Source organism: Rhinatrema bivittatum, chromosome 4, assembly GCF_901001135.1.
Source record: "Rhinatrema bivittatum chromosome 4, aRhiBiv1.1, whole genome shotgun sequence".
In the NCBI taxonomy this organism is placed as follows: domain Eukaryota; kingdom Metazoa; phylum Chordata; class Amphibia; order Gymnophiona; family Rhinatrematidae; genus Rhinatrema; species Rhinatrema bivittatum.
Genome location: NC_042618.1, coordinates 194,137,261 through 194,164,567, shown reverse-complemented (window position 1 = coordinate 194,164,567; position 27,307 = coordinate 194,137,261). Strand labels below are relative to the sequence as shown.

Genomic DNA, 27,307 nt, shown 5'->3' with positions numbered 1-27,307 from the left:
GTTCTAGCCAGCTAGGCCCTCAGTTCACATTAGAGGAGATCTAGAAGTACATTTATTACAGCTCAGATTTCACCTCTTGTAGACAAGGTTCAGGTTTTGGACAGCAATGTGGAGGCACTTGGCCAGAATGACATGCAGGACAGCAAAAGAAGATTGGAATTAGTGGGGAAAAAAATCCAACAATAAATTGGGAGAAGTTCAGGATGCTGCTATTAAGGATAATATCTATGTATCAAAATGGAAATTTTGGAAAACCAGATTAGATGTCGCAAATTATATTTGAACTTTCCTAAGATACCATCTGTGCCTGCCATGGAAATGTTTAAGAGATATTTGATTGAGATTCTTAAAGTTCTTGGGTGACCAAGAACTTTAAGAATCCACCAATGGTGGCAAAAAGTATATATGGGTGACCAGAGGCAATCCAGTGCCTCTGGTCACCCATATATACTTTTTGCCACCATTTAAAATCAGAAACCCAGAGGGACCCTTGGTGGCATTGTCCTTAATTTCGAATAAGACTGAATTTTTTGGAATCTGATGAGAGAATTGCAGCTCCTGCAACTCAGATTGTCTCAATTGGCGTCGGATGCTGATAAGGACTGGTTACTTAAAATGAGGATTAGAGCGTTCTCTAATGTTGCCAAAACCATGTTACATCCATGGGTTCCTCAGTTGAGAGCCTTTTTCTTCCAAAAATTTCCATGAAAACACTCAGTTCTTTATCACAATATCTCAAATATTTTTTGAGGTGAGTCACAGGTGAGTGATAAGGTTGTATGAATCAGACCTGCCCTCCCTCCTACTCATGAGGTGGGAATTTAATCTCATTTTTGTTACTCAAATGCTACCTTTGGGATGAATTTCCTTAGGTGACAAAAGAAATGTTTTTCGCTTGGCTGTGACTATCTTCCTATACTTGAGGACGTACAAATCAGATGGATTTTGATTTCCCTTGTTTTAAGTTATTAATTTGATTTGCTAATTTTCTCATTTAATCTTGAAGTATATTTTCAAAAATTGCAATTAAAAATAAAAATAAAAATTGTGTGAACCAACTTTATGGAAAATAACTAGGGAGATTAGTGAGTCTCAATGCATCTAAAAAATGATTGCTGCAGGACATGGGTGTTTACTGAAATTGAGGGAGGTCTAGCACACCCTTTTGATATTTTCAAACAAAAAGGCAATAAAAACACATACAATCAAGATCATAATTCAAAAAATACTATATACAAAATATTTTTAATATATTTTTATTCATACAAAAATAGAAAAAATATATACATACATTTACAAAAATGTATTACAGTTGACACTAATATCCATTAAAGTATCTAAAAAAAATCATAAAATCACACCACATCATATACAACCATGCAACATACCAATCTCATACAAAGTCATATTGATTAGTCTTTTATGACATTTGGACATTTTGATGGATATTAGTGTGTTGACTGGTGAATATACATTTTTTGTAGATGTATTTTTTCTATTTTTTGTATGAATAAAAATTATATATTATTAAAAAATTTTTTATATAGTTTTTTGATTTGTGCCCTTTTGATAGGCAAAGAGCTTACACTGGTTGTTGAAACTGGCATGATGAAAAGGAAATGAAGAACAAGCACCCAGAACTGAATCCATTGAACTAACAAAATACTTTTTCTCACAGATAGAAGAACTGGTTAACAAGTAACTGCCTGCACCCAATCAATGACCAGGGAATTGGAAGTAACAGTATCTAGTCATATAGCAAATGCAATTATCTGAGCATGGTCCTTGCAAAGGACACTTAATTTAAAAAATAAAAAAAGGAATAAAAAATATAATTTATTTAAACATCAGTGGCAAGATTTAGAAAACTTTTATTGTCTGTTAATGCCCATCAATTCTGGTTACTATTAAACTTAGCTTCTGACAAAATACAGTTTGAAATGTATTCTGTTCATGTCAGAAACTTGTGTCATGTCTGTAGGTGCCCCATGAAGAACAGTCCACAGACTATTGCTGTTAGCATGCACAAATTCTGCTGCAATCTAAGCCCGGGGCTTTTGCTGGCACCCTGGCAGTTGTCACCTGTCCAGCCTTCGTAACAATGACACACAAATTCTGCCTTCATCCTGTCCATCTGGTTCTGACTCATGGATCCAGTCACAGATATGCCACTTTGGTTGCCAGTCCAGGTGACTTGAATCCTGAAGGAATCTGAGCTCAGGTGGAGGTAAGTATCAGCATCGGGGTCTTTTCGTAGGCAGCGGCCATGATTGTTACATACGAACTGACTACAGAGTTGGGTAGCCATGGTTACGTTGACAATATAAGGGCCCAAAGTGGTGTTGAGGTACTTCTGGACAATTTGACAGTTTGTCTTTGAAAAAAAAAAAGATAAATTCTTATATTTCTATAGTGCTACTAGATATATGCAGCGCTTTACAGACAGTCCTTGCTTCTGGAAACGTATAATATATTAAAGAGAGGCAGATAAGAGACAAAACAGTGAGGAGGGAACTGCTTTTTTTTTTTAGCTGAACAGTGGGGCCAGTTGCAAGGACTGAGGTATCTTGATTGCTAGAATAGTAGGTAGAATCCAGCTGAAGACTGGGAGTGCCCTACCCAATTTGATGAATCGGCAGAAAACTTTTTGCCCTAGAAGCAGTCTATGCAAGAAATGCAGAGCAAAGGGTGGGTGGACATTTCTTTTCCCTTATCCAAATTTACAGTCATTACCAAAAAACACCACAACCATGAACATCCCCTATCTGCAGCTGACCCAGCTGAGCAGACGGCTCCAGAGAGAACCTGCAAAGTCAACCTGTAGATTAAAAAGGTCCCCAGAGTATGAACACTTTACCAATTCTCCCTAGAACCCACAAAAAGGTTCTAAAACTCATAGCCACGGTGGCCCTTGCACCAGCCTCCAAAGCTTGGTCTCAGGAAAATAAATACTACTCTTATTCTATTGAAAATTCAGGGTCTGTTTTATGGTTGGTAGTTTTGATATGGAGCTTGGGCTTCCTGGCTACTAATATACAGTATGTATAGGAGGACCCGAGGAGCTCCTGCTTATAGTTAATATATAGATATAAAGGGCAACCTGAGTGTAAATTATCTTTAGTGATTCTCTCTGGAGCCAGTCATACAGCTAAGAAATCCGTACACAATGAGCTTCCAAAATGTTTATAATTGTGCTGGTTTCCTCTCCAGTCCCTGTGCTCAGCCCCAGGAAAGGAAATGCCACTGATGAGAAATAGTCCTGAAAACCCAGGGTCTGCTCAAACATGGAATTGGGCTTTCCTGGTCACACATACTGTATATGCACAAGTGCCCAATGCCCACAATCAGTCTGTAGATAAAAGGGTACCCAGGTGTAAACTAGTTTTAAAATATGGGTTTCTCGGGACATTCCCTACATTCACCAACAGCCAGGAAAGCTCTGCTCTACACCAAAAGCAGCCCACCACGAAACAGATCCTAAATCCACAATAGCACCTCTCCTTCCAAAATCAGTCTCAAAAGTCATGCAAAAACCAGCATAATCATGAAGATTCCAAAAACGTCCCATGCAGAATAAAAATTGTGCACAGGGAGGGACAGTAACATTGAAACAGCCATACAGGCACACATATGCATGTATGCCAGCTCCCACCAATGGACACGGTCATTTTATAACATGCATGCATGGTATAAATTTATATGCGCACAATTATATAGATGTGTGCATGAGCACACAAATGCCACTTCTATCGCGCAAGTGGGGGGCCGACGCAATTACCAGTTCCCCCAGGTACAGGATAGGACTTCCTAACCCCCCTAGTTATCTAGCCTACTTTTTATTCTGTAAGCCCCAACTCTTAAAATCCTGCTAATCTCTTTAGTTTTTATTGCTTCAGGACACCATCCATAGCAGAAATAAAGTTACACGGTAGGGGACCCCCGATGCGCGTTTGTGCACGTAAATAGTTACGCCTAGATTTCGTTGAGAAGTCTGGGAATGCCCATGCCTTGCCCAGACCATGCCCACACCCTACCCTTTTGCAAAAAAAATGTTTGTGCGTGTACTGGGAGAAACAAACATACGTGCTTTTTAAAATCTGTGCACATCTCCTCGCTTTGATGCATATAGGATTTTTAAAATTCACCTTTAAGGGGGCAATTTTCAATCTGCCTGCATTGCTGCCAAGTCCACAGCTAGATTTTACTCATTGCTTTTGCACCAATCTTCAAAGGAAGATACCATGCAGAGTACTTTTACTTTGAAAATGATGTGGGTGGGGAGATTAAAAAAAAATAGTACCCACAGAGATTTGTACCTACTTTTTCTGCAGATAGTTTTGAAAATCCATAACTATGTAATCCAGAGTTGAGGGGGAGGGGGGGGGGGGAGAGAACTAGTGGGAGGAGTAGGAGGAGTGTGTTCATGGATTCTCCCAAGGAGCAGGGGGTAAATCTAGGAGGCCTCCCTGCCATCTCCCCCCTCTCACATGGTTCAATGATCTGTTTGAACCACATGGGGCTCCAAATGTTCAGAGCCTCACATGCTTCAAAGAAAAGATCATTGAACGTGCCAGAGGAAGAAGAGCAGTGCCAGTGGCTGAAGAAGCTGAAAAGAGCTGTACTGAGTCCCATTGAATTTGGAACACAATGAGAAGGTGAGAGGGAAAAAGGCACAAACTCAGAGAGGTGGAGAAGAATGGAGTATCAGGGAGGGGGAAAGAATACCAGATGGAGAAGTAGAGGAGAGGAGGGATCACTGATGAGGGAGTTGGAAAAAGTGTACCAAATGGGGAAAGAAGGGTGAGGAAGAAAAAAGGAGAGGAGGAATGCCTGATTAAGAAGGGAGGGAGTGGAAAAAGGTAAGAATAATTTAACTATCCTCCTATGTTGTTGCACTTTTACAAAAGAATATTTTGCCATACTGGGTTAGACCAAGGGTCCATCAAGCCCAGCATCTTGTTTCCAGCAGTAATCCAGGTTACAAGTACCTGGCAAGTCCCCAAACATTATAAAAACATAAGAAGTTGAAGTTCGCTTGGCCATAGGTGCCAAGTTGCCTGGCTACTTGGTCTTGCAGTTGTAGAAGTAGACTTTGGGTGTACCCCTGTATTTTGGGTAATGGCATCCCTTTTCTTTATGGTAATACATTATCTAGTACGGTAGATCACAAATCCAGTCCTTCTGGCCCCTGAACAGGTCTGACTTTTAAGCCAACCAAAATATGCAAATTAACCTATTAGATCAACTGCATGCAAATATTTCATGACTATTCATTTTATCTATGTACATAGCTAGACCTGGTAATGGGCCTCAAGGACTTATCACTCACTGATATAGCACTAGCCTGTGAAACACCAGTTTCTATCATTGTGTCACTCTTTTGTGTTCTTCTGCCCATATGTTAATGGAAAGAGTTGTTATGCAGAAGATAATTATTGTCTAAAGAAATGCAGAGCTGGCAGAGTGAGAGGTGATTGTGTCCTTGAACAGCAAGAGAAAAACGTAAGCAGCTTCCAGTGCTGATGTCATAGTCCTGAGCTTACCCTGCCTACTTCTCTAGATGGCCAGTGCTGCAAGATAGGGAAAAGGTCTCAGCTGTTCTCAACTCTTTTTGCCTGGTTTATGTGGAGATACTTTAGGGCAGTATGCCCTTGATGCTCCATTGTCATGATATGGGCTAACAAATGCAAGAACCTTTTCTATAAATGAAGCAGAGGTTGAGCAAAGCTGTAGAGGAAGATGGCAGGGTAAAACGGTAAATGGTCAATGAAAGAGCACAAGGTTTAAGAGAACTAATGTTCAGATGATTCAGAGGTTTTTTTTTTTTTTTTACCTTGTTTCGAGAGTAATCCACATCTCCCCAGAGAACGAGCCCTTGAGCACCTAGTGCAGCTGTCTGCCCAATACTATAGATCAGGTCCGTCTGCAAATAAAAAGATGACAGCTATGGTGTCAGCAAGTCAGTAGTAATTTTCCTCCCAGAGATGTGCAAACATACACAAAAGACAGACTCAGAAGCTTCAAGGTCAATAATTGCAGTGTGTCTATATCCGTGGGTGTGCATGCGTGTGTGCGCACGATGAAATCACACTGGTTGCATAAGTCTATAAATTGCAACTTGATGCTGTACCTGTGCATATAAGGTTTTGCAGTTACACCTGTGATTGAATGAGCCCTCTCTAATGAACGCACAGGTCACACTATTCCATGATCATATATACATTACATGCTGTACTGTAATAATCACACAAACACTGAGCCTTTGAAGTCATACATGCTTCAAGGCAATCTTCTCTGTATTTGGTTACAGCACAACTGGGTATTCATTTTACATTATTTCTTCACATCTGAAGCAAAGACTTTATAATGAAGCCCTTTGTTTCATGTGATTTAGTACAAGTTAAATACGTTTCATATAGCCATGCTTTAGTACAAGGGTGGAAACCTTTCAAGCACCAAGAAATCAGGATACACAGAAGCAAAGAACCTCATATTTTCAAAAAATGAAGGGTTGTGGGGAGAGGGAAGCCCCCTTCTAATAGTCTCTCTCTCTCAATCCCCTTACCCTGTCCCCACCAATCTGTCAATCTTATTCTGCTCCCACTAGACTCTCTTAATCCATGAAGTCTCTCATAAATCCTTCCACCCTGTCTAAGTCTTTTAGTCATCTCATCCCATTCCCAGCAGACTCTCTCTCAATCCTCCCACCTTGTCCCCACCACTCACTTTCTCTCAATTCTCACATCCTGTTCCCACTTGCCTGACTAGCATCTTCTTTCTCTCCCCTTATTGCTCTGCCCAATATCTGTCTCCCTTTTTTTGCTCCCCCCCCCCCCTCCTTCAGTCAGCCCCAGCCACTGAGCCAGCAAAACATCCCCTAAACCACACGAGAATGTTGGCAGGCTCAGTGGCTCCAATATTAACGCCTCCCTCCCAATCCTTTCTGGTACCCCGTTCCTCCCACTCACCCTCTTGTCTACCACAAGTATCTCCCCTGCCCCCATCCAATCTTACTTTCGTCTCTCCCTCTAAGACCTTGCCTCCAGTGCCCTCTCTGGCTCTCTCACATACACCTTCTGGCTCTTAGACACCCACCACCTTGCTCACAAAATTCACCCCTTTCATAGAAACACAGAAGTGACGGCAGAAAAGGACCTTATGGTCCATCCAGTCTGCCCAGCAAGCTCCCATACTTATCAGTTACTCAGACCGCCAAGGACAGGGCTCTTGTTGGTTACTGTTTGGGTTGAATTACCTTACCCCTCCCACAGCTGAAGCAGAGAGCAATTTTGGAGTTGTATCAGTAGTGTTGTATCAGGCTTTTTGGTTAAGGGTAGTAACCGCCGCATCAAGCAAGTTACCCCCATGCTTATTTGTTTTCCCAGACCATACACTTCACTGTCCTTGCTGGTTAACTGAATCCCATTCCTCTTTTCCCCCTGCTGTTGAAACAATGAGCAATGATTGAGTTACATCACAGTATGAAGGCTTATTTGTTAAGGGTAGTATTCACCACACCAGCAAATTACCAAACCTCCCAAGTCACTCTCCCGAGAAGTATTCATCCCTTCTTCTACATGTCTATCAAACCCTTCCCCCGCTTATCACCAACCCTAGTTCTCTTACCTGTCCACCCATTCTACCTCCATCCCCATCAGCACTTCTGGCTCTGTTGCCCCCTCATTTTTCACTCCCTCTAGCTCTCTCTCCCTTCTACCTTCACAACCTATGATTGTCACCCATCCTCACTCTCCCTCCCCCTTTCACCTACTCTGGATCACACACACACACCCCATTATCATCATCATCACCTCTTCCCCATCCTGACTCCATTTCCATTTTTTTCAGCCTCCTTCCAATCACCACTGCTGGCTTTCTTGCTCACATTCCCTCTCCCTGGCTTTCTCACTGCCTTTCCTCTTTCTTTCAACCACCATCCCTGGCTCTCTCATGCGACCTTCAGTCCGCCCACATTTCTCTCATTCAACACCCTATTCTGTTCCTCTCTCTCTCTCTCCATTTCTCCCAACCAAGCCCTGGTCCCCTCACACCTGTTGCAGAACATGTGGCAGGATGAACCTTGGGGAGGAATAAGGTGCCAGGAAGTGCAATTTCATTGCTAATTTCAAGGAGCTGGGGAAAGGAATAATATTCACCCCCATCTTCCCCACAGCATAATCTCATCCTTGTGGTGTTCTCCCAAACTCTTACAAGAACATGACATGTCATACTGGGTCAGACCAAGAGTCTATCAAGCCCAGCTACCTGCTCCAACAGTGGCCAATCCAAGTCACAAGTACCTGGCAAGTACCAAAACATTAAATAGATCTCAAGCTACAATTTCTTATTGATTAAAAGCAGTTTATGAATTTTTCCTTTAAGAATTTATGCAAACCTTTTTTAAACCCAGTTACATTAACTGCCATAGCCTCATCCTCTAGCAATGAATTCCAGAGCTTAATTATGCATTGAGTGAAAAATAATTCTCTGATTTGTTTTAAATGAGCTACTTGCTAACTTCATGGAATGCCCCCTAGTCCTTTTATTGTCCAAGAGAGTAAACCAATTTACATTTACCTGTTCATAGAAACAGAAATGACGGCAGAAGATGACCAATGGCCCATCCAGTCTGCCCAGCAAGCTTTCACACTTTTCTCTCTCTCTCTCATGCTTATGTGTTACTCTTGGCATTTAGTAACCTTTTGGTTCTATTTCCCATCCACCCCCGCCATTAATGTAGAGAGCAGTGCTGGAACTGCTTCTAAGTGAAGTATCTAGTTTAATTGGTTAGGTGTAGTAACCGCCGCAATAAGCAAGCTATTGCCACGCTTGTTTACCCAGCCTGTGCAATTTAGTCCTTGTTGGTTGTTATCTGAATATAAATCCACCTTTCTTCATTCCCCCTGCCATTGAAGCAGAGAGCTACTCGGGATATGCATTGAAAGTGAAGTATCAGGCTTGTTTGGTTTGGGGTAGTAACCGCCGTAACAAGCAAGCTACTCCCTGCTTTTTTGTGAAAGCAAATCCTTTTTATCCATATTTCCTCTTGCCATTGAAGCATAGAGCACTGTCGTAGTTGCATTAACCGTGTGTATGTCTATTGAATAAGGGTATTATCTCCAGTTATTAGCTGTCATTCCCGCAAGCCACACTCTCTTCATTCACATCCTCTAGACTTTATGGATCCACAGTGTTTATCCCACACCCCTTTGAAGTCCTTCACAGTTTTGGTCTTCACCACTTTCTCCGGAAGGGCGTTCCAGGCATCCACCACCCTCTCCATGAAGAAATACTTTGACATGGTTCTGAGTCTTCCTCCTTGGAGCTTCAAATCGTGACCCCTGGTTCTGCTGATTTTTTTCCTTTCATGATTTTGTAGAGCTCTATCATATCCCTCCCCCCTCAGCCGTCTTTTCTCCAAGCTGAATGGCCCTAACCTCTTTAGCCTTTACTCATAAGAGAGCCATTCCATCCCCTTTATCATGTTGGAAACCCTTTTCTGTACTTTCTCCAGTACAATTATATCTTTCTTGAGATGCAGCAACCAGAATTGTACACAGTATTCAAGGTGTGGTCTCAACATGGAGCGATACAGAGGCATTATGACATCCTCTGTTTTATTTTCCATTCCCTTCTTAATTTCTAACATTGTTTGCTTTTTTTTGACCACCACAGCACACTGAGCCGATGATTTCAATGTATTATCCTCTATGATGCCTAGATCTCTTTTCTGGGTGGTAATTCCTAATATGGAGCTTAACATTGTGTAACTACAGCAAGGGTTATTTTTCCCTATATGCATCATCTTGCACTTGTCCACATTAAAATTTTATCTGGGCCTACCGCATAAAATACTGCACCTCAGATGGCCTCTCTTCTCCTATATATTCGAAATACACCTGTAAACTGACTCATGACCCTAATCTTCCTAGCAAGGACTTCCTAACGACGTCAGGGTGGGAAGAATGGGGGTTTTATTCCTGTATCATCTGTTGTTGGTGGTTGGTATTTACATGTTGTATTTAACAAAAAGCTCAATAAAGAAATTTCTTAAAAAAAAAAAAATTATCTGCCATTTGTATGCCCAATCTTTCAGCATCACCCCTTTCCATGTCACTGCTCTCAGAAGCATTCACCCCCTTTTGCACCACTTCTCCTTTAAGCATTCACTTGACTGCTCTTCCAAGTATTCATTAACAATGTTCACCCCCTTGTCCCTTCACCACTTTTCAATATTCACTCCCTTTTCTCTTGCCACAAATTATTCTGGCCTGATTGGAGCTTTGGGTGACTCCCTCCTTTCCTCTGCTGTCAGATGAATCCCCATGTCATGGGAGCATATTGAGCAGCAGGCCTGGAGCAGTGTATACTTCAGTCTTTCCTCTACAGACAGCAGACCAGAAAACAGGCCTCTACATATGGCAACAAATGGGGGTGGGGGTTTGGATAGATTGGGGGAGGACTGAAGCAGAGAGCAGATTGAGCAGATTGACTCTTTGCTGTCCTGTCAACTCCAACCTCACCATCTCCTGTCCTCCACTGTTGCTTATTGCATATAGTCGGGGGGGGGGGGGGGGGGGAAGAAGAGGACTGAAAACAGGCAGGGCAAGTAAGAGTAGGACTAAGTAGAGAAAACCCTTGGATACCTCCTCCAACCCCTTCTTTCTGTCTCTGCAGCAACCAGCAGCACTGTCAGGTCAGGACGGGGAGGGAATGCTAGAGCAGAAGGTCTCTTTCTCTTCTATATTCTATTGTGTAAGCTTCCTGCTCCAGTGCCTACCCTCTGTCTTGCTACTCAGTTGCCAGAGGGTAAGAGCCACATTTTGCACATGAAAGAGCTACATGTGCAGGGGGGAATGAAGATAAGAGGCTTTACAGTCAGACAACTACCAACAAGGACTGAATTGCATAGTCTGGGTAAACAAATAAATGTGGGAGTAGCTTGCTTGTTGCAGCGGCTACTACCCTAACCAATTAGGCTTGATACTTCACTTTGATGCAGCTCCAGCACTGCTTTCTACATCAATGGTGGGGGTGGAAGGAAATTAGAACCAAAAAGTTACCACTCAGCAGTCAGAGTAACAGATGAGAAAAATAAGTGTGAAAGCTTGCTGGGCAGACTGGATGGGCCGTTTGGTCTTCTTCTGCTGTCATTTCTATGTAGGTCCCGAGCTACAGGTTTGGCCATCCCTTTACATAAGAACATAAGATTTGCCATACTGTGTTAGATCAAGCAGCCAATCCAAGTCACAAGAACCTGGCAAGTACCCAAACATTAAATAAATCTCAAGCTACTGTTCCTTATAATTAAGAGCATTTTATGGATTTTTTTCTCCAGGAACTTATCCAAACCTTTTTTGAACCCAGCTACACTAATTGCTGCAACCATAACCTCTGGCAATGAATTCCAGAGTTTAACCATGCGCCAAGTGAAAAAAATGTACTTTGATCTGTTCTAAGTGAGCTACTTACCAACCTCATGGAGTGTCCCCTAGTGCTTCTACTATCTGAGAGAGCAAATAACCAATTTACATTAACTTTTTCAAGTCTTTTCATGATTTTGTAGACCTTTCCTTGAGTGCCTGTTATGTCTCCATTTCCTTATCTAGGAGAGATTTTCTTAGGATGCATTTTCTCTCACTTATTTTTTTTAAAGACAATTAGTCTCAATTTTCTTTGATTTCCCATGAAAAGTATATTTGATATTGATGAACTGCACACTCCAAATGATATCACCGGGCAGTAAGAAACCGTTCTACTACACTACAAAGGAAAAGATACTGAAGGCAAGCTATTCCAGTTCAGCCAATTGACTGAAGTTTTTAAAATGGATTTAGTTTCCCCACCCTTAATTGCTGCAGTGAAGAAATGGAAAAAGCAATTATTTCTCACCTGGGTTAAGGGTTTTAAGGTATAGGTGTAAAACGGTCGTGCATATACATAAACTGGCAATGAATACAGAGAAGAGGGCAATTCTGCTACTCTCAAAGCCTCGCTAACTTTTGCCCTCACAAATTTATTCCCCTGATTTGAAGACTTCAATATTTCCTCAATGTAGATGGATGGGTAAAGGGCCTTGCTCTCCTCCCAAAGCCATTGCAGTTGATTGTTCCGCTGAACCTCAATGTCCGGGCAGTGCCCTGTAAAGTTCCCAAAATCAATCTGGTAGTTATAGTTATAACACTCTGGATACAGATAATAGCCCCACTTGCCAGCAGGCCTCTGAAAATTAGCTAGTTTGATTGTCGTCGTCATGAATGTTTGGGCAGCTGTCTCAAATTCCCACTGGGCCTGCTTATCTATCTCATCACTTGTCCAGTTGGGATTCTTGTCCTTCACTAGCTGCTGAGACATCAGTCGATAAATGTTTTTCTTGTCCCAGTTCCGCACCCACTGAGGCCTCCATGCTTCCCAATCAATCACAGCCAAGCCAAAGAAAGAACGTGATGGCATTGTAGCATCGATGTCGATAGTCATCTTATCCAAATGATTTTTCAAACTGGCATTTTGGGGGCAGCCTCCATTGACAGCCGTAGTATTCACATAGTATGGATAGAGGCCCAGCTGGTCATAATAAAAGATGGTGATGTTTTCCCCCATGAAGTTTTCCTGTATATTGTGGACAATGGAAAAGGATTTCAGGTTGAGGGGTACGCCATATATACTCGCACACCTGGTAGTAGGAGCATTCCAAAACACAACAAAAGGCTGGTCTTGTATAAAGGAGGGAAGGGATGGCTTCAGGCTGTAGCACCTGCTCAGATCATGTCCCAGAAGCAGCAGGAATGACAGAAGCATGTGGTATAGTTGCCATCTGTGTGTCCTGAAGGCTAATGTATTTAACCTCATTTTCTGTACTTTGTTTCCATTTCTGGTTGCTGAAGTTGGCCTTTGTGCATTTGGATCAATCCCCCTAAAATAAAGTATATATATTACATGAAATGAGAATTCCTTGATAGATCAGTCATAATTACTGAAATCTGTCATCATTCTAGGCATGAGCTTCAAAATGAAAAAAACACAAAAAAATCACACATTGCTATTTTAATGCATTGAATCAACATTTAATACTACTGATCCCAAATGAAAGATGATATACAAATGATCTATGATTCTGGCATATTGGTAATTTAATACCTGATGGTAGACAGTAGGATAATGAGTCTGTGACACCCAATCTGAATATACAATCATGGCTTAGCAGTTATGCAATATTTTTTTTCCAGACAGACAACAAAAGTGCAATAGGCACATGACAACATATAATCAGATTTCCACATTCCCATAAATGGTGAAAATATAAGACAAAAGAATGGCATTCTCCTAGTTTACACACACACACACACAAAAAGAGTCTCATATGTATCAAATGCAGAATCATTGTTCCGAAAACATCAAAGCACACTTACCAGCTTGGAACAATATGAAAATACTTTGACATTTGACTATGGAGTAAATGTGTCACACTATATCAATTTTTCACTTCTAAGGAAGGAAGGCAATTCACTAAGGGCTATTTTACGTGACTGTCTACATCAGAGCTCAAAGTTTAGAATTACAATTTTGTTTTTTTGGGGTTTTATTTGCAAAATCATTTTTATTGCGAAGACATGCATTTCCACAAGCACAAAGAAGCATACAAGAAAAACAATATCAACAGGATAACAATCGGTACAGTGGTTATGCAAATCCTCTTTTAAACAACATTATCCACCCCTGTAATCAAACAAAACTCCCCGAACAGATCACCCCTCCCATTCAAGCATGCATACCAAGCACACCTCACAATCAGGGCCAGTGCAAGGGTATTAGGCACCCTAGGTGAAACTTATAGCCTGCTATCCCCACCTCCCATCACACCATCCCCACAAATAATTAAAAATTATGTATTTATAATAGATGTTAAATGAATCAGAAAATTTAAAGTACAATCTTCAAAGGTAAAAATATACTTATGTATATTCTATTTACATGCAGTTCAGCAATACTGTGCAAAAAAATAAAAAATAAAAAAAGAGACCCTTGGAATTGGTATTAGATCTATTACAATGATAGCAAACTTCAGTCCTCGAGTGCCACAAACAGGCCAGGTTTTCAGGATATCTACAATGAATATGCATGAGAAAGGTTTGCATACAGTGGAGGCAATGCATGCAAACCTTTCTCATGCATATTCATTGTAGATATCCTGAAAACCTGGCCTGTTTGTGGCAGTCTAGGACTGAAGTTCACCATCACTGGTCTATTATAATGTGTGTTGGGTATGGACTTGGCCACAAGTAAAATGAATTACAGTTTCAATATAGTAAATCTCCCAAACCAAAACTGCAATAACTAGTAGCTCTCAAATACTAACAACCCTACTTATGAAAAGGCAACACTACAATTATTACACTAAGTCCTAAAATGTCAATTCACTTACTATTAGGAAAACAGGAAAAGCCAAGCTGCTATAGATCCCTACAAAGAACCTACACATTAATAAAATATGTCAACTTGGTCATACACGCAAAATATCAACAAACCCACAGCAAATGTAGAATAAAGTGACCATAAAGTAGTAATACAAATGTGCAGACAAAAACTGAACTGTAAATTGCAACAAGCCAGAACCATCTTAGGTGCAACTGCCTCATTTTGCCTCTCTATAATTAACCCCACCCTTGTCTCATGCTGTCATATTTGAAAGAAGATCTTTATTGGATGGATATGGCCACAGCATAGGTTATAGCATACAACTATTATATTACAAAATAATTACTAACATTCATTCAATTTCCAAAACATCAATTACAAAAATATTCTCAATCCCCAGGGGTGATCACACCTTCACCCTGCTGAATTTCAATTTGCTAAATGCTCCATAGGATACTGCTACTACAGTGTAGAACTGTTGTGGACGCAGGGCCATTGAAGCTGTGCTCCACTTTAAGGGCTCTATAGAATCATGCTACAGCAATGTAACGCCATTGGGGGACACAAGACCATTGAAGCCTTGCCCCTCAGGTTATCCTACATTTGATCCTGATAACCGATGAAGTTCTCAGCAGTGCGCTGAAGTACTGCTCCATAAAAGAGCTGGTATCACCCCATAAGCATGCCAACACAATTTTGGGTGATGCACAGGCCAACCCTGGTCATTGAAGCCGAAGACTTGACAGTCAACTCATCTTACTGTCATCTACCGATGCAACATAGGAGCAGGAATACCATGTTACTTGGTATTCTCTACCCAGCCAGCTGTCAAGAATTGTACATGCCGTGCACGCCGGATCATGGTCAACCCCTGCCACAAGCCCATGGTAGTGATACCTCACTTGCCGTGGGCACCCCACCAACCCAACTGCCACCATATCTTGCAACCACTGATGCTAGCTAGAGCTTTAACACTCCTAATGCTCTTATTCAATATCTTACCTGACATGCATACTGCTCCAGAGATGGCAACATCCCTCTAGAATCCACAGGAGGATACTGCGATATAGACATCCAACCTATGTGATTACCTCCATTCTGGAATGTGCGAATATCACCATGTGCCTGTTGAGCCCTCCATCCCGAAACCTATGGAGTCTATTACATGGGATGTGCTATATGTAGTAATAATCGAATGGGAATATGGTAGTCCTGAATCACCCCAACCACCAGGGTTCCACTGAGCTTGTTTGTAGAGCATAGCTGAATAGCACTAAATTTCCTAGTGTTTGGTCTGAAGACCTTGCCATAAGAAATGTAATAACTATTGTATAGTGCAAGAACTTATAACAAATACACTTAGCTAATGTATTAGCGAACACTGGGCGATTACAAGCCCATACTATTCCAGGGTTACTTTTCCAGGATCGTGCATATACACTACAGACTAGGTTATCGGCATGTAACAATCACCCTTCATTCCCTTGCAGCAATAAGGAAATTAACTTCGAGTTTGCCCCAATGCTGTGCCAGCTATGATGCCACCCCGTGAACACTAGATGAAATCCTACTTGGACAACCACCAGCCTTTGGCAGGGACAACTCCTCCTGGAAGAGAAAAGAAATCTTGTGTGTAAGGGCTAGGGATGTGCGTTCGTTCAGAACAAATTAGGCAATTTCAACGAAATTGCCTAATTTGCCCTGTTTTGGGGACAACGAATCCTGAACACATTTTTGTTAGGTTCTCCAGGCCAGTAATTCTTAACTCAGTCTTCAGCACACACCTAGACAGTCAGGTTTTTCAGGATATCCACAATGAATATACATTAGGTAAATCTGCTTTAAGCAGGAATATTACCTGTTCTGACTACCTTCTTCTATCAAACCTTCTCTTTTCAAGAGCCAAGCCGTAAGACAAAAATGAGCTGGGTCTTCCATGCTCACTGGTCCCTGCCTTAGTAGTCCTAAGTAAATCTCAGTGGTCCTTATTTTCCAAGTCTTACCAGATACTTATACCATGGGCATGTTGCTTAATCTGGTGCTATCAGGGTGAATAGGCCCAGGTGGTTCACGATCTTTAAGATCTTGCCCATCTGCCATGGTGGGAATATGTAAAATAAAGCATTTCTGGGCACTCTCTGCATTAGGGCTTCTATTCCCCTGGATCCCCATTCTCTTTGACTGAAGAAGTACTTTGTCTTGATATTCTTATATGTCAACCATCAGATCCCATTGAGGGTGCCCCCATCTGGCCACAATTTGTTTTCAGGCCTCCTCAGCCAGTTCCCACTCTCCAAGGTTCAGCCTCTGGCTACTTAAGAAGTCTGCTTTTGTGCTGCGTGTTCCTGCTATGTGAGTGGCTGATATATCCAGACACCTCTGCCTATTTTATGAGGCATTCTACTTCTCTTATCCCTTGTAGGCTCTCATTCCTCCTTGTTTGATAACATACATCACCGCCATTGCATTGTCTGACAATCTCATAACCTTGCCATTGAGCCTTGGCAGGAAGCTTGTCAGTGCCAATCTGATTGCTCTGGTTTCCATTTGATTCACTGAGCATGTTTCTTTCAGCTTGACCAAGATCTTTGTAATACTTTTCCTTTTTTTTAATGTGTCACCATCCTATCCTGCTTGCATCTGTGGTTGCCATCATCCATTCTGGCGATTCCAGGCTGGTACCCCTTGAAAAGCTGGTCCTGTCTAGCCACTACTGCAAGCTTTCCCTGGCCTGTCTTGTCATGGGAAGTCTCCTGCCAAATTCTTGATTCATGATGTCTACCTGGATAGTAGACTTCGCTGCAAGGGGCATAGATGGGCTTATGCCCAGGGCCAACCTCAAGCATGTTATCAAGCCTAGGAGCTGGAGATAATTGTAGGCTGTGGGCGAGGCAGATGCCAAATGTCTCTTAGTTGGGCTTATAGAGCTTGAGGATTCTCTTATCCAGTAGGAATACTTTCTCTAACCTTGTGTCGAATTGGGCTCCTAGGTGCATCAGCTGCTGTTACACTTCTAATTGGCTTTTGTCCTGTTCACAACACAGCCCAAGCTCTCCAGAGTATGTATGATTCTGGGTCTTGCTCGGTAATCCTCCTTCACAGAGCCTGCGCTCTTATTAACCAATTGTCCAGGTATGGATGTATCCAGATACCTTATCTATGTAAAGTGGCTGTCACCACTACCATTACTTTGGTAAATGTCCTGGTCGCCAGGCCAAATGTTAGTGCCCTGAACTCTAGAAGTGGTTCCCTAATATTGCAAGATACAAAAAATTGCTGATCTTGTCCCCTTATATGTGGAGGTAAACCTCCAACAAATCAATTAATGACAGAAACTCTCCCTTTCTTACTGCCATGATTACTGTTTTTTCAATGCCTCCATGTGAAAATGTGGTACATGTTGAAACCAGTTTACCACTGAGGTCCAGGACCAGCCAAAAGGTTCCTTCCTTTTTTGGGGGCCACAAAGTAGATTGAATAGGTGCTTTTCCCGCTCTCATGAATAGGGACTGATATTATCACTTTCAAGTACAGCAATCTGTCTATTGTTGCCTGAACTACCACCTTCTTGTGTTCCTTGCATGATGAATAGAAACTTAGCTCTAGTGCATAACCTCACCAAGTTACCTCTAGAATCCATTGGTCCCCTATTATTCAGGCCCACTCCTTATAATATCGTTGTAAATGGACTTCTACTGGTGGTAATGATGACTGGCCATGGGCACCATCACTGGGTGCTTCTGCCTGCTGAGGTCCCCTTCATGTTCTTATCTGTGGTACTGTGCCTCCTTCCTCAAAAGGGCTGCACTCTTCCTAGCATTCTAGATTTCTGTTGTACCAGAGGCCTCCCTAGTCTGTACTGCCTATAGTCCCTTGACCTGGCCCTTCTTGTGCCTCCCTTCTAACTGGTTCTATATTTATCTTCAGGTAGCCTCTGTGGTTTGGATTCCCCCAGACATTTGTCCAATTCCTCTAGCTCCTCCTCAAAGAGCTTTTTGCCCTTAAATGGGGAGCCTACTGAGCCTAGCTTTGGAGTTTGAGTCTCCTGCCCAGTTCTTTAGCCATATGAGTCTCCTGGCCAATACATTTATTGCCATTTGTTTGGCTGATGCCCTGACCAAATCATTCAGGGTGTCAGCTGACTCCTGTAGTTCCATGTGTGTGCTACTGACTTGCAATGTCTGAGGGTCCTTACCCTTCAGAGGCCGTTGCATCCATCCCAATAGCACTCACACTACAAATCCACCACAAATAGCTGCCTGAAGTGAAAGGCTAGTTAAATCAAAATTATTTTTAATGCAGACTCCACCTTCCTGTCTTGCGGGTCCATCAGTGCTACTCGACCTTTTACCGGCATTGTGGTCCTCTTAGATACTGCAGTGGCAGAGGTCACTATCTTAGGCAACCTGCATAACTGCTTCTTTTGTTCCTGCTGCAGTGGGTACAACTTGTCCATTTCTGCATTTGAAAGTTACATCCTGGTGTTTCCACTCTAGTCCCAGCATTCCCATTATGGATTCATGGACTGAGAAAGCTTTAGGAGGATCTTTTGGGCCATCCTATCTGGGGGCTATCATCCTCCAGTTTTAGGGAATGAGTTATTTTGTCAATCAGCTGCCCCAATTCTTCCCCTCTGAAGTTAGCTAACTGTTGCAGTAGATGCAGCAGTTAGCTAACTGCTGCATCTACTGCCTATCCTGCCTCCTGTCTTGTGAATCTATCATAGACCCCAGGTCTTCTTGATTAAGGAGTTTTTCCTCCAGCAGTAAAGAGTGATCTTGCAATCAACATTTTAGACACTGAGGGATTCAGACTCCTGTGGGGGTCTTATCTTCAATTTCCCCCTGATTGTATAGGCCTTCAGCTTACAAAATGCCTTGTGCATCACCATTACAAAGTCTAGAGTGAACCCCTGCTCCTCACACTCCTCCAGATCCTGTCTCTGCAGTAGGTATTCTAGGAACAGGTTTAAACCAGCTCAGAAGTTCCTTGAATGAACAAGCCATTCCTGCCCTGCAGGGAACTCTGTATCTTAAGGGACTGGGAGCTCCATGGGAACTGTTTTCACCACTTCCCCTTCCCTTCCAGCTTCAGCATTTGCTTGGAGGAGATGGATACACTAGCGAGGCAACAGTACCTGCCCCCAGTGCACTTCCTCCTGTGCTCTATATCTTGCTCACAGAGAGGTAAAAGGTACTCTTAGCAGCTGAGGTTTCTGGCCATGTTACAACCGTGGGCCGCAGATCATTGCTTGTGATTATGGCTCCTCACTTTTTTCTTACTTTTTTTTTTTGATGAGTTTCTTAAAGGGGAAACATTAGCTTTTAATTTCCAAAGGAAATTCAGGGATCTGAAGCCCTGATTGGCTGATCTCAGTCCCCCCCAGCAATCAAATGAGTCAACCCTAGTCTCAACCTCCTGCTCAGCCAAGGTCTTCCAAGGGAAAGCAGCCTGTACAACAGACTGTTGCCCCAGGGCCCTGCTTCCTCTGCCTTTACTGTTATCCTGGTTTGCCTACCATTTGCTGGAGGCAGATCTACTGACACCTTCAAGTGCTGCACCAGACTACATAGGGAGGGATGTCAATACAAAACATGCTAGTGCACTGCCTATATCTGTTGGTAGGAGGGACTTATCCCACTTGTCTGGACTGGTCTGCGGGGCAAAGAGAAAGGTGACTTCCCCAAAGTCAGGGGGAGTAACAGTGGGCAAAGCTGGATTTGAACTCTGGTTCCCCTTCATTGCTATGACCACTAGGCCACTCTTTCATTCTATATTAGAGTTATAAATTTTTGACTGAAAGGAACCCAGAAATGTACGCAATATCTTTAAAGAATGTTGAAGAATGGGGCTGCTTCTGCAATTGTCTCATATGTGGAGAGGAAGACGGAAGAAAATGCAAAGTAGATAATTCCACACCATCCATGTTCTTGAGAGGATTCCAGTACATTTAATATCCATAATGATTATGTATACCAAATATCACCAAGCTACAAAAAGCCCTTATACTATGCTGTAAAGGAAAAGACCGACAGAAGTCCATTTAAATTCAGCTGAGTTACTAAACAATTGTTGGATGAGATCATTATGAAAACTAGAGGGCCTATTAGTTGTGAATGAAGGTTCACTTTGGTAGATTCTAGCCTGGTTCAGATTGAGCAGAACCCCAAAGATGCAGGAGGAAATACCTAGCACTACCACCAAGTCCCCGTCCCCCCACAAAATAAATCTTAAACCACTGGGTGTGGGACAGAATGTGGGGTGCTGTATGGACCATAGTGATTATCAAGCCATGTTTCTAAAGTGTATGTGAAAGATGAGAATGCTAAAAAACAAAAACAGCTTCATTGCACATTTTAATTCCTTTCCTAAAATGCAATATATACGTGCTTACCTTAATTCAGAAAAGCAAATTAGTGCAGAGTTGAAAATGTAACTGAGCAAGTGCTCAGTTCCATAGAAGCCATATAAAGGTTCTCTCTAGTTATACTGGGAGGAAGAGAGCGCGCACACCAAGGTATTCCTCCATCTAATCACATTATGAAAACTTTAATGGCTCCAAAGTGACTTCCACAGATGCGATCCAAAACCAGGCAAGCTTCTACTATAGTTAACAATAGCACTGTATCCATGGCAACCCCACTGCCTCCTTTCTCCTATCCTCCCATGTCAAATGCAGGGAATCAGGATGTGTAGAAACCTGGATTAGCAGCAATCTGTCACATGGTACCAGTCAACATTGCCAGGACTGTGCTAGGAAGGCTGCCCAGCTTTCTAATACTTCATTTCTAGCAGTCAGTAAACATAAGAAATAACATAAAAGGTCACCCACCATTTAGTATACCAGTTTTATATCCATTCTATGATTAGTTCAATGAGATACAAAAACATAGTTGCAGAGACATGACGACTTTGTAAAAAGTTAATGCTTCAAGCTGCAAGCTTTCAGGGCTACTAAAGTCCCTTCCTCGGACAATGAGACAGTTTCAAGTGAAGCAGGTTCATCTTATCTTGGTATTATATAAGTTTATTCAGTGAGATAAATTAGGTTTATGCCTGAAACTTCCTTCTAATCTGTAATGAAAACACATTTCCTTGTGAATGAGACTCCGTTTAGGTTAGAAATAGAATCAAGCCAGACTGGAACTGTTTGCGTCACAAAAATCAAGGCTCGTGCTGCAGCTTGGGGGGACAAGCTGGACAATTTTCTGCGTCTCCAATTTCATAAGGAGACCTTGCAATGAATACCACTACCATCCTAGACCTGAAAGGGGGCATGGTCTTTTTCTCCCCCATTCCTTTTACCTCCTCACACCCATAATGCTTTACAGCTGCCAGTGGCACCTAGCCGGAGAGCAGCTTGCTTCATTTATCAGCCTTCTAAAGCAGGAGCCTCACTAGCCATGGGCACACAGGATTCGTGCCCAGGCTATTGACCAATGACCTGAATCACAGTCAGCTCAAAACAGCTGCTCTGTTTACTGCTCCAGCCCCTCCCGACAGCAGGCAGGGACTAGGACCATAGATCCTTTCTAGAGATTTTAATAATTCAAGTTTAGTAGTCACAATCAGCTCCCTTTCCCCTCCCTAAAAATAATCACGTAAAAATACAGGACACTAGTGTCATTGAGGTCCTGCTGGTCTTATGGAGACAATTAAAAAAAAAAAAATCATGCTGGAAGAGCAAACACTATACTGGTAATGTTGACTCTTACACGATCTGTGATGTGCAGCTAGTTCCTTATCAAGGAGCTCTCATCAGTTCTGCCCCACTCAGCAAGGCACTCCTTGTCAGAAAAATGTAATCGCTTACCCACATCTCTCTACAGAACAAAAAATAAGGTCTAGATACACTAACACTGAAAATGACATTAAAATCATAGGATTCATGGCAGATTCTGTAACCTACTGCATTAGTCTACAAGTTATCTACAAACAGTGCACATGAACTTTTGAAAACAAATAGGACCCTTCTTCAGATGTCACACCAAAGACGCTGTTCACATCTGAAAAAGGAGCCCTTATGGTTTCGAGAGCTCATATACAACATTTTTTTTTGGATAAAAACGTACTTCCAATGCATGCTGCGATGGTAGAGTATTCAGTTTACTCTAGGAGATACTGTGTTTCACATTCCCGTCACTAAACTGAAAAATTCTCTCTTCCTCGGTGAGTTTTATATTGACTTAGTTTTGGTCTTTCTTCATCCAAGATGGCTGCATGAAGGAGCCACAATGAAAACGAGCTCTGGAGAATGGTTTTGTTTTCCCTATTACCATTTTTATTGGGATGGTGAAGAAGTGGAAAAGGAGACTCTCCTCACACTCACCTTCCAGCCATCAGTTGGCTATCATGGGTTGCATGCAGCCTGCTGTTTCTTCGGGTCTAGCAGAGCCTGTGAGCTGGAGGGTGCAGTATCCAGGCTCAGAATGGATATCTCTCTCAGTCCTGACCCTCAAGCAACTCTCCTCCAGCTGCTGTACTGCTCTGTGACTGTGGACTAACAAGATCTGTGAAACAGAATTCTTCATCATCAGCAGGAGAGAACCACAGTGGGAGGAATTTGGAAGCACGGACCTCATTGGGGTGGGGGCTGGAGTACAAATGCCAGGGTTAAATAACCAGAAAAAAGCTCCACTGGAGGGGGGTAAGTGGTTCGAGACTTCTCCACACCTTCCATCAATATGGTTCCCCCGTACCACCCCTGATCAAGCCTGAGACTGATCTTAGTGGCTATTTGGTCTGCACCAGCCTCACTTCATTAAGTCATTTCCTCATCGAGTGTATTCACCTTGCAAGCTAAAGCACAGAAAGAGGCAGAGGAGGCTAGTTTAGCAGGCCAAGTCCAGGAACCATGTCAGATTTCTGATGAAGTTAACCTGTTGGAAGCAGTACAGAGCTTTCTAATTCAGGATAAGATGGTTTCCAGAAGAAAATCTGAAAATGTGGAAGTTTATGGAAAGACATCTTTATTTAATTTGTTTAGTTCTCAAAATGATTACATTTCCCCACTAGATATACTAAATATTTCTTGAACATAAGTCCTCAATTTCAGAAGATGGTATTTCCCCTTTAAAAAATATTCATTGATTAGTGTTAAAAATTCTGAACTGAAAGGAGAACCGATTGGTGGGGAACTGTCCAATGGCTTGCACTAGAGAGATCAAGAGAGGAAGAAATTAAGAGAGTGACATTGTTTGTCTCTTACTCGGGTTCACGGCAAGCACACCATATTACACCTTTATTTTCACAATCAGGAATCTTTGTTTTGCGAGGGAAGAATTGCGTATTTCCGATTTGTGCAAGAAAACGCAGAATCGTTGGAAAAGATTTTGTGCTTGGAGGTTTTTTCCTCTTGATGCATTTTTTTGTTGTGCATTATCCTTTAGTGTTTTGTTTAGTTGCAAAATGTAATCTACTTTTTTTGAATCCTCAATTTTTTTGCTGGACTCTAAGAAAATAAAGATAGGAAGAGTTATAGGTAGAGGCTGAGGATGTGGATTTGGGGTTGCAAATGTATAATATGTGGGTTTTGGCTTTTTGTTAATTCTTATTACTTTTACCTTGATGCCAATTCCTGATGGTTATATGTGAGTCTTTACTTTATGGGCTATTGAAAATTGATGTCATTTTCTTTCCTTTTTGTTTTTCTTTTTTTTTTTTTTTTTACCACCATTGTCATTATCTCAGTTTTCTTATGCAAAGTTTATATTTGCTGTAATTAATTGGAAATTTAATTGAAAATGTTTTGGTCTCTTTTCTCATTTCCTCTTATCTATCTTCTAACTCATTTTCATTTGACTTCTCACTCCTGTCTTCATTACATCCTCTTCTCCCTGACATCTATCTTTACCTATCATCTCATGTTCCTTCATTTCTTTCTTCTGTCTCCAAAATCTCTCCTTTACATCACCACTTAACTATTTAATTAAAAAAAAAATTAGATTGCTATTTTGGGGGTAAGTCCATACAAACCAGTGTATGATAAAAACAAAATTAAGACCACAAAATTAGATACAACAAAAACAATTACATTCCACTCATACCTGGATCTCATTCCTCCATTTCCCTCACTCCTCTTCTAGCCATCATCTCTCATTCTCTGGGTCTCCCTGGCACAACACTTCACTTCCTCAGCTCTCCCCTCCAAGGCCCCCATCTCCACTTTACCAGATTGCTCCCCCATATCATCATAAGAATATAAAATACCATGCTGGGTCAAACCAAGGTCCATCAAGCCCAATATTCTGTCTCAGATGGTGGCTAGTCTGGGTCACAAGTTTCCCCCCCCCCAAAAAAAGAGATCTATTTTTTATTACTCATTCCCAGGGATAGCTTTGGCTTTCTCTAATCTACCTGGCTAATAATGTTTTATGGACTTTTCTCAAGGAACTCGTCCAAACCTCTCTTTAAACCCTGCTATGCTAATCACCCTGATCTCATCCTCTGGCAACAGATTCCACAGCTTGAGTGTGTATTAAGGGGGTAATTTAAAAAAGGATTTACATGCATAAAACTGAGTTTTACATGGGTAAATGCATTCTACCCATGTAAGTGGGCTTTTGAAAATTGCTACAGTATATGCCATTGAATTATCAATAGGATTTACCCATGTAAATTCACTTTACACGGGTAAATGGCTTTTGAAAATTGCTGCAATAGTAGTTAAGTTTACACGTGTAAATCTTTGAAAATTCACCTGTAAGTGAAAAAGTACTTTCTATGATTTGTTTTAAATCTGCTGGCTGGTAGCTTCATGGATTGTCTCCTTGGTTAGCATTATTTGAGAGGGTAAAAACTCATGTTCCACTTCACTCATCATTTTATAAACTTCTATTATATCCCCTCTCAGCCATCTTTTCCAAGCTGAAGAACCCTAGCACTTGTTAATGTTTATCACTTTATTGTTGTTCACTCCTTGTTATTTGTAAACCGGCATGATGCGATTCCCTTCGCGAATGCCGGTATAGAAAAAACTCAAATAAATAAATAATAAATAAATAACCTGTTTAGCCTCTCAAAGGGGACTTGTCCCATCTTCTTTATTATTTTTGTTTCCCTCCTCTGCACCTTTTCTAGTTAACTATGATTTTTTAGATAAGGTGACCAGAACTGTACACAATGCTCAAGGTGCAGTTGCACCATGGATCAGTAAAGAGGCTTTATTTTAAAAGATATATAGATTGTGGAAGACTAAATTCAAAGCAGTTAAAATAAGCACAAGAGTATACTAGAAAAACAAGTAAATACAACATTTTATTCTCCATTCCTTTTCAGAACATTCCTAAGTCTATTCACTTTAATGACTGGCACTGTACATGAAGCTAAGGATTTCAATATATTGTCTACAAGGATTCCAAGATCCTTTTTCTGGGTGATGATTTTATATGGCACCCAGCACTGAGTACCTGCATTTGTGCATCACTTTGTACTTGTCCATATTAAATTTCATCTGTCATTCAGATGCCCAGTCTCCTAGTCTCATAAGATCTTTCCGCAATTCCTCACAATCCACTGCTGTTTTAACAACTTTGAATAATTTTGGGTCATCTGTATATTTGATCACCTCACTCCTTTGTTCCCTTTTCCAGATCATTTATGAATGTTAAACCACAAAGGCTCCAGTCTTGATTCCTGTGGTACTCCACTAATGACCTTTTTCCATTTGGAAAACTGACTAATCTTACCCTCTATTTCGTCTTAACCAGTTACCAATCCACAAAAGGGCACTGTCTCCTATCACATGACTTTAAATTTCCCGTGTCGTCTCTCATGGGAGACATTATCAAATGTCTTTCTGAAAATCAAAATATACTATCAATTAGCTCATCTTTATGTACTTATTTACACTTTCAAAAAAATAGAATAAGACAAGACTCCCCTTTGCTAAAACCAAGTATATAAATAAATGTTGACTTTTCCCGACTGTGTGATTCCACATAGAAATTATTCATAAAAGCAAAATTACTGGCTATCATTTTGCCCTTCACAAAACTTCAAGCTCACCAATTTATGCATTTCCTGATCATCCCTTGAGCCCCTTAAATATTGATATTACCTGATGACTGGAGGGTGGTATTGTGGCTATTTCAAATGATGGTTTACACATGACTAGTAACAGGCATTCAAATTTCATGTTTGAGTTTTTAATTGCTCAGAATCAAAGAATGTTTGTTTTTGGTGTGGGTATCTTCGCAACATCCTCCTCAGTAAAGACCAAGGCAAATAATTCATTCAGTTTTTCTGCTGTTTCCTTGTCCTCCCTGAACTTCCCCTTTACTGCTTTGTCTTCTAGCGATCCAACTGACTCTCTCACAGGCTTTTTGCTTTGAATGTACTTGATAAAGTTATTAGTTTTTGTCTCTGTGGCAATCTTTTCAAATTCTCTTGGCTTGCCTTGCTACTGTTTTACATTAACTTGCCAGTACTGTTTATCTTCTTCATTTGGGTCTGCTTTACATATTTTTTTGAACAATGCTCTTTGGGCTTTAACTGCCTCTTTCACCTCATTAAGCCATGCTGGCAATCATTTGATCTTCATTTGACTTTTTTTTTTAATGCATGGAATGAGCAGCATGCTAAGGGAGGTGCAGGCCACCCCAGGTGACAAGCAGGAGACGGGTGCCAGTCAGGAGGTCAGCAGCATTGAGTGGAGCCCATTTTGCTCATGGCAGAAGAGGGAGGCTGCTGGGCTGCGAGCAGGGCTAATGGAAGCACTACGCAGACACTTAGAGATCCACAAGTCTAGGGTCAATAATTTTATAGTTTTTTCTTCTTCCCACTAGTGCGGCCCAAAGGAAGAGGTGGGTTCACGTGGGTGGGAAGAAGGAAAGGCCAAGCAGTTGTGGCCCAAAGCAGAAGGAAGATCAGTGCATGTCCCAAGTCATTGCAG

General features: G+C 41.5%; 1 protein-coding gene across 2 annotated transcripts in view; it reads right to left on the bottom strand.

The window, feature by feature from the left end:
* Nucleotides 1–1,817: 1,817 nt before the first annotated feature.
* Nucleotides 1,818–27,307, bottom strand: part of LOC115090414 (hyaluronidase-4-like) — a 71,844-nt gene continuing 46,354 nt past the window's right edge. For both annotated transcript variants that reach the window (XM_029599478.1, XM_029599477.1), the window contains exons 2-4: nucleotides 11,893–12,913; nucleotides 5,834–5,923; nucleotides 1,818–2,374 (exon numbers count right to left, since the gene is read on the bottom strand). In XM_029599478.1, coding sequence (XP_029455338.1) covers nucleotides 1,970–2,374; nucleotides 5,834–5,923; nucleotides 11,893–12,849 — 1,452 coding nt within the window. In that variant the 5' untranslated portion in view covers nucleotides 12,850–12,913 and the 3' untranslated portion in view covers nucleotides 1,818–1,969. The remainder of the gene's footprint in view (nucleotides 2,375–5,833; nucleotides 5,924–11,892; nucleotides 12,914–27,307) is intronic.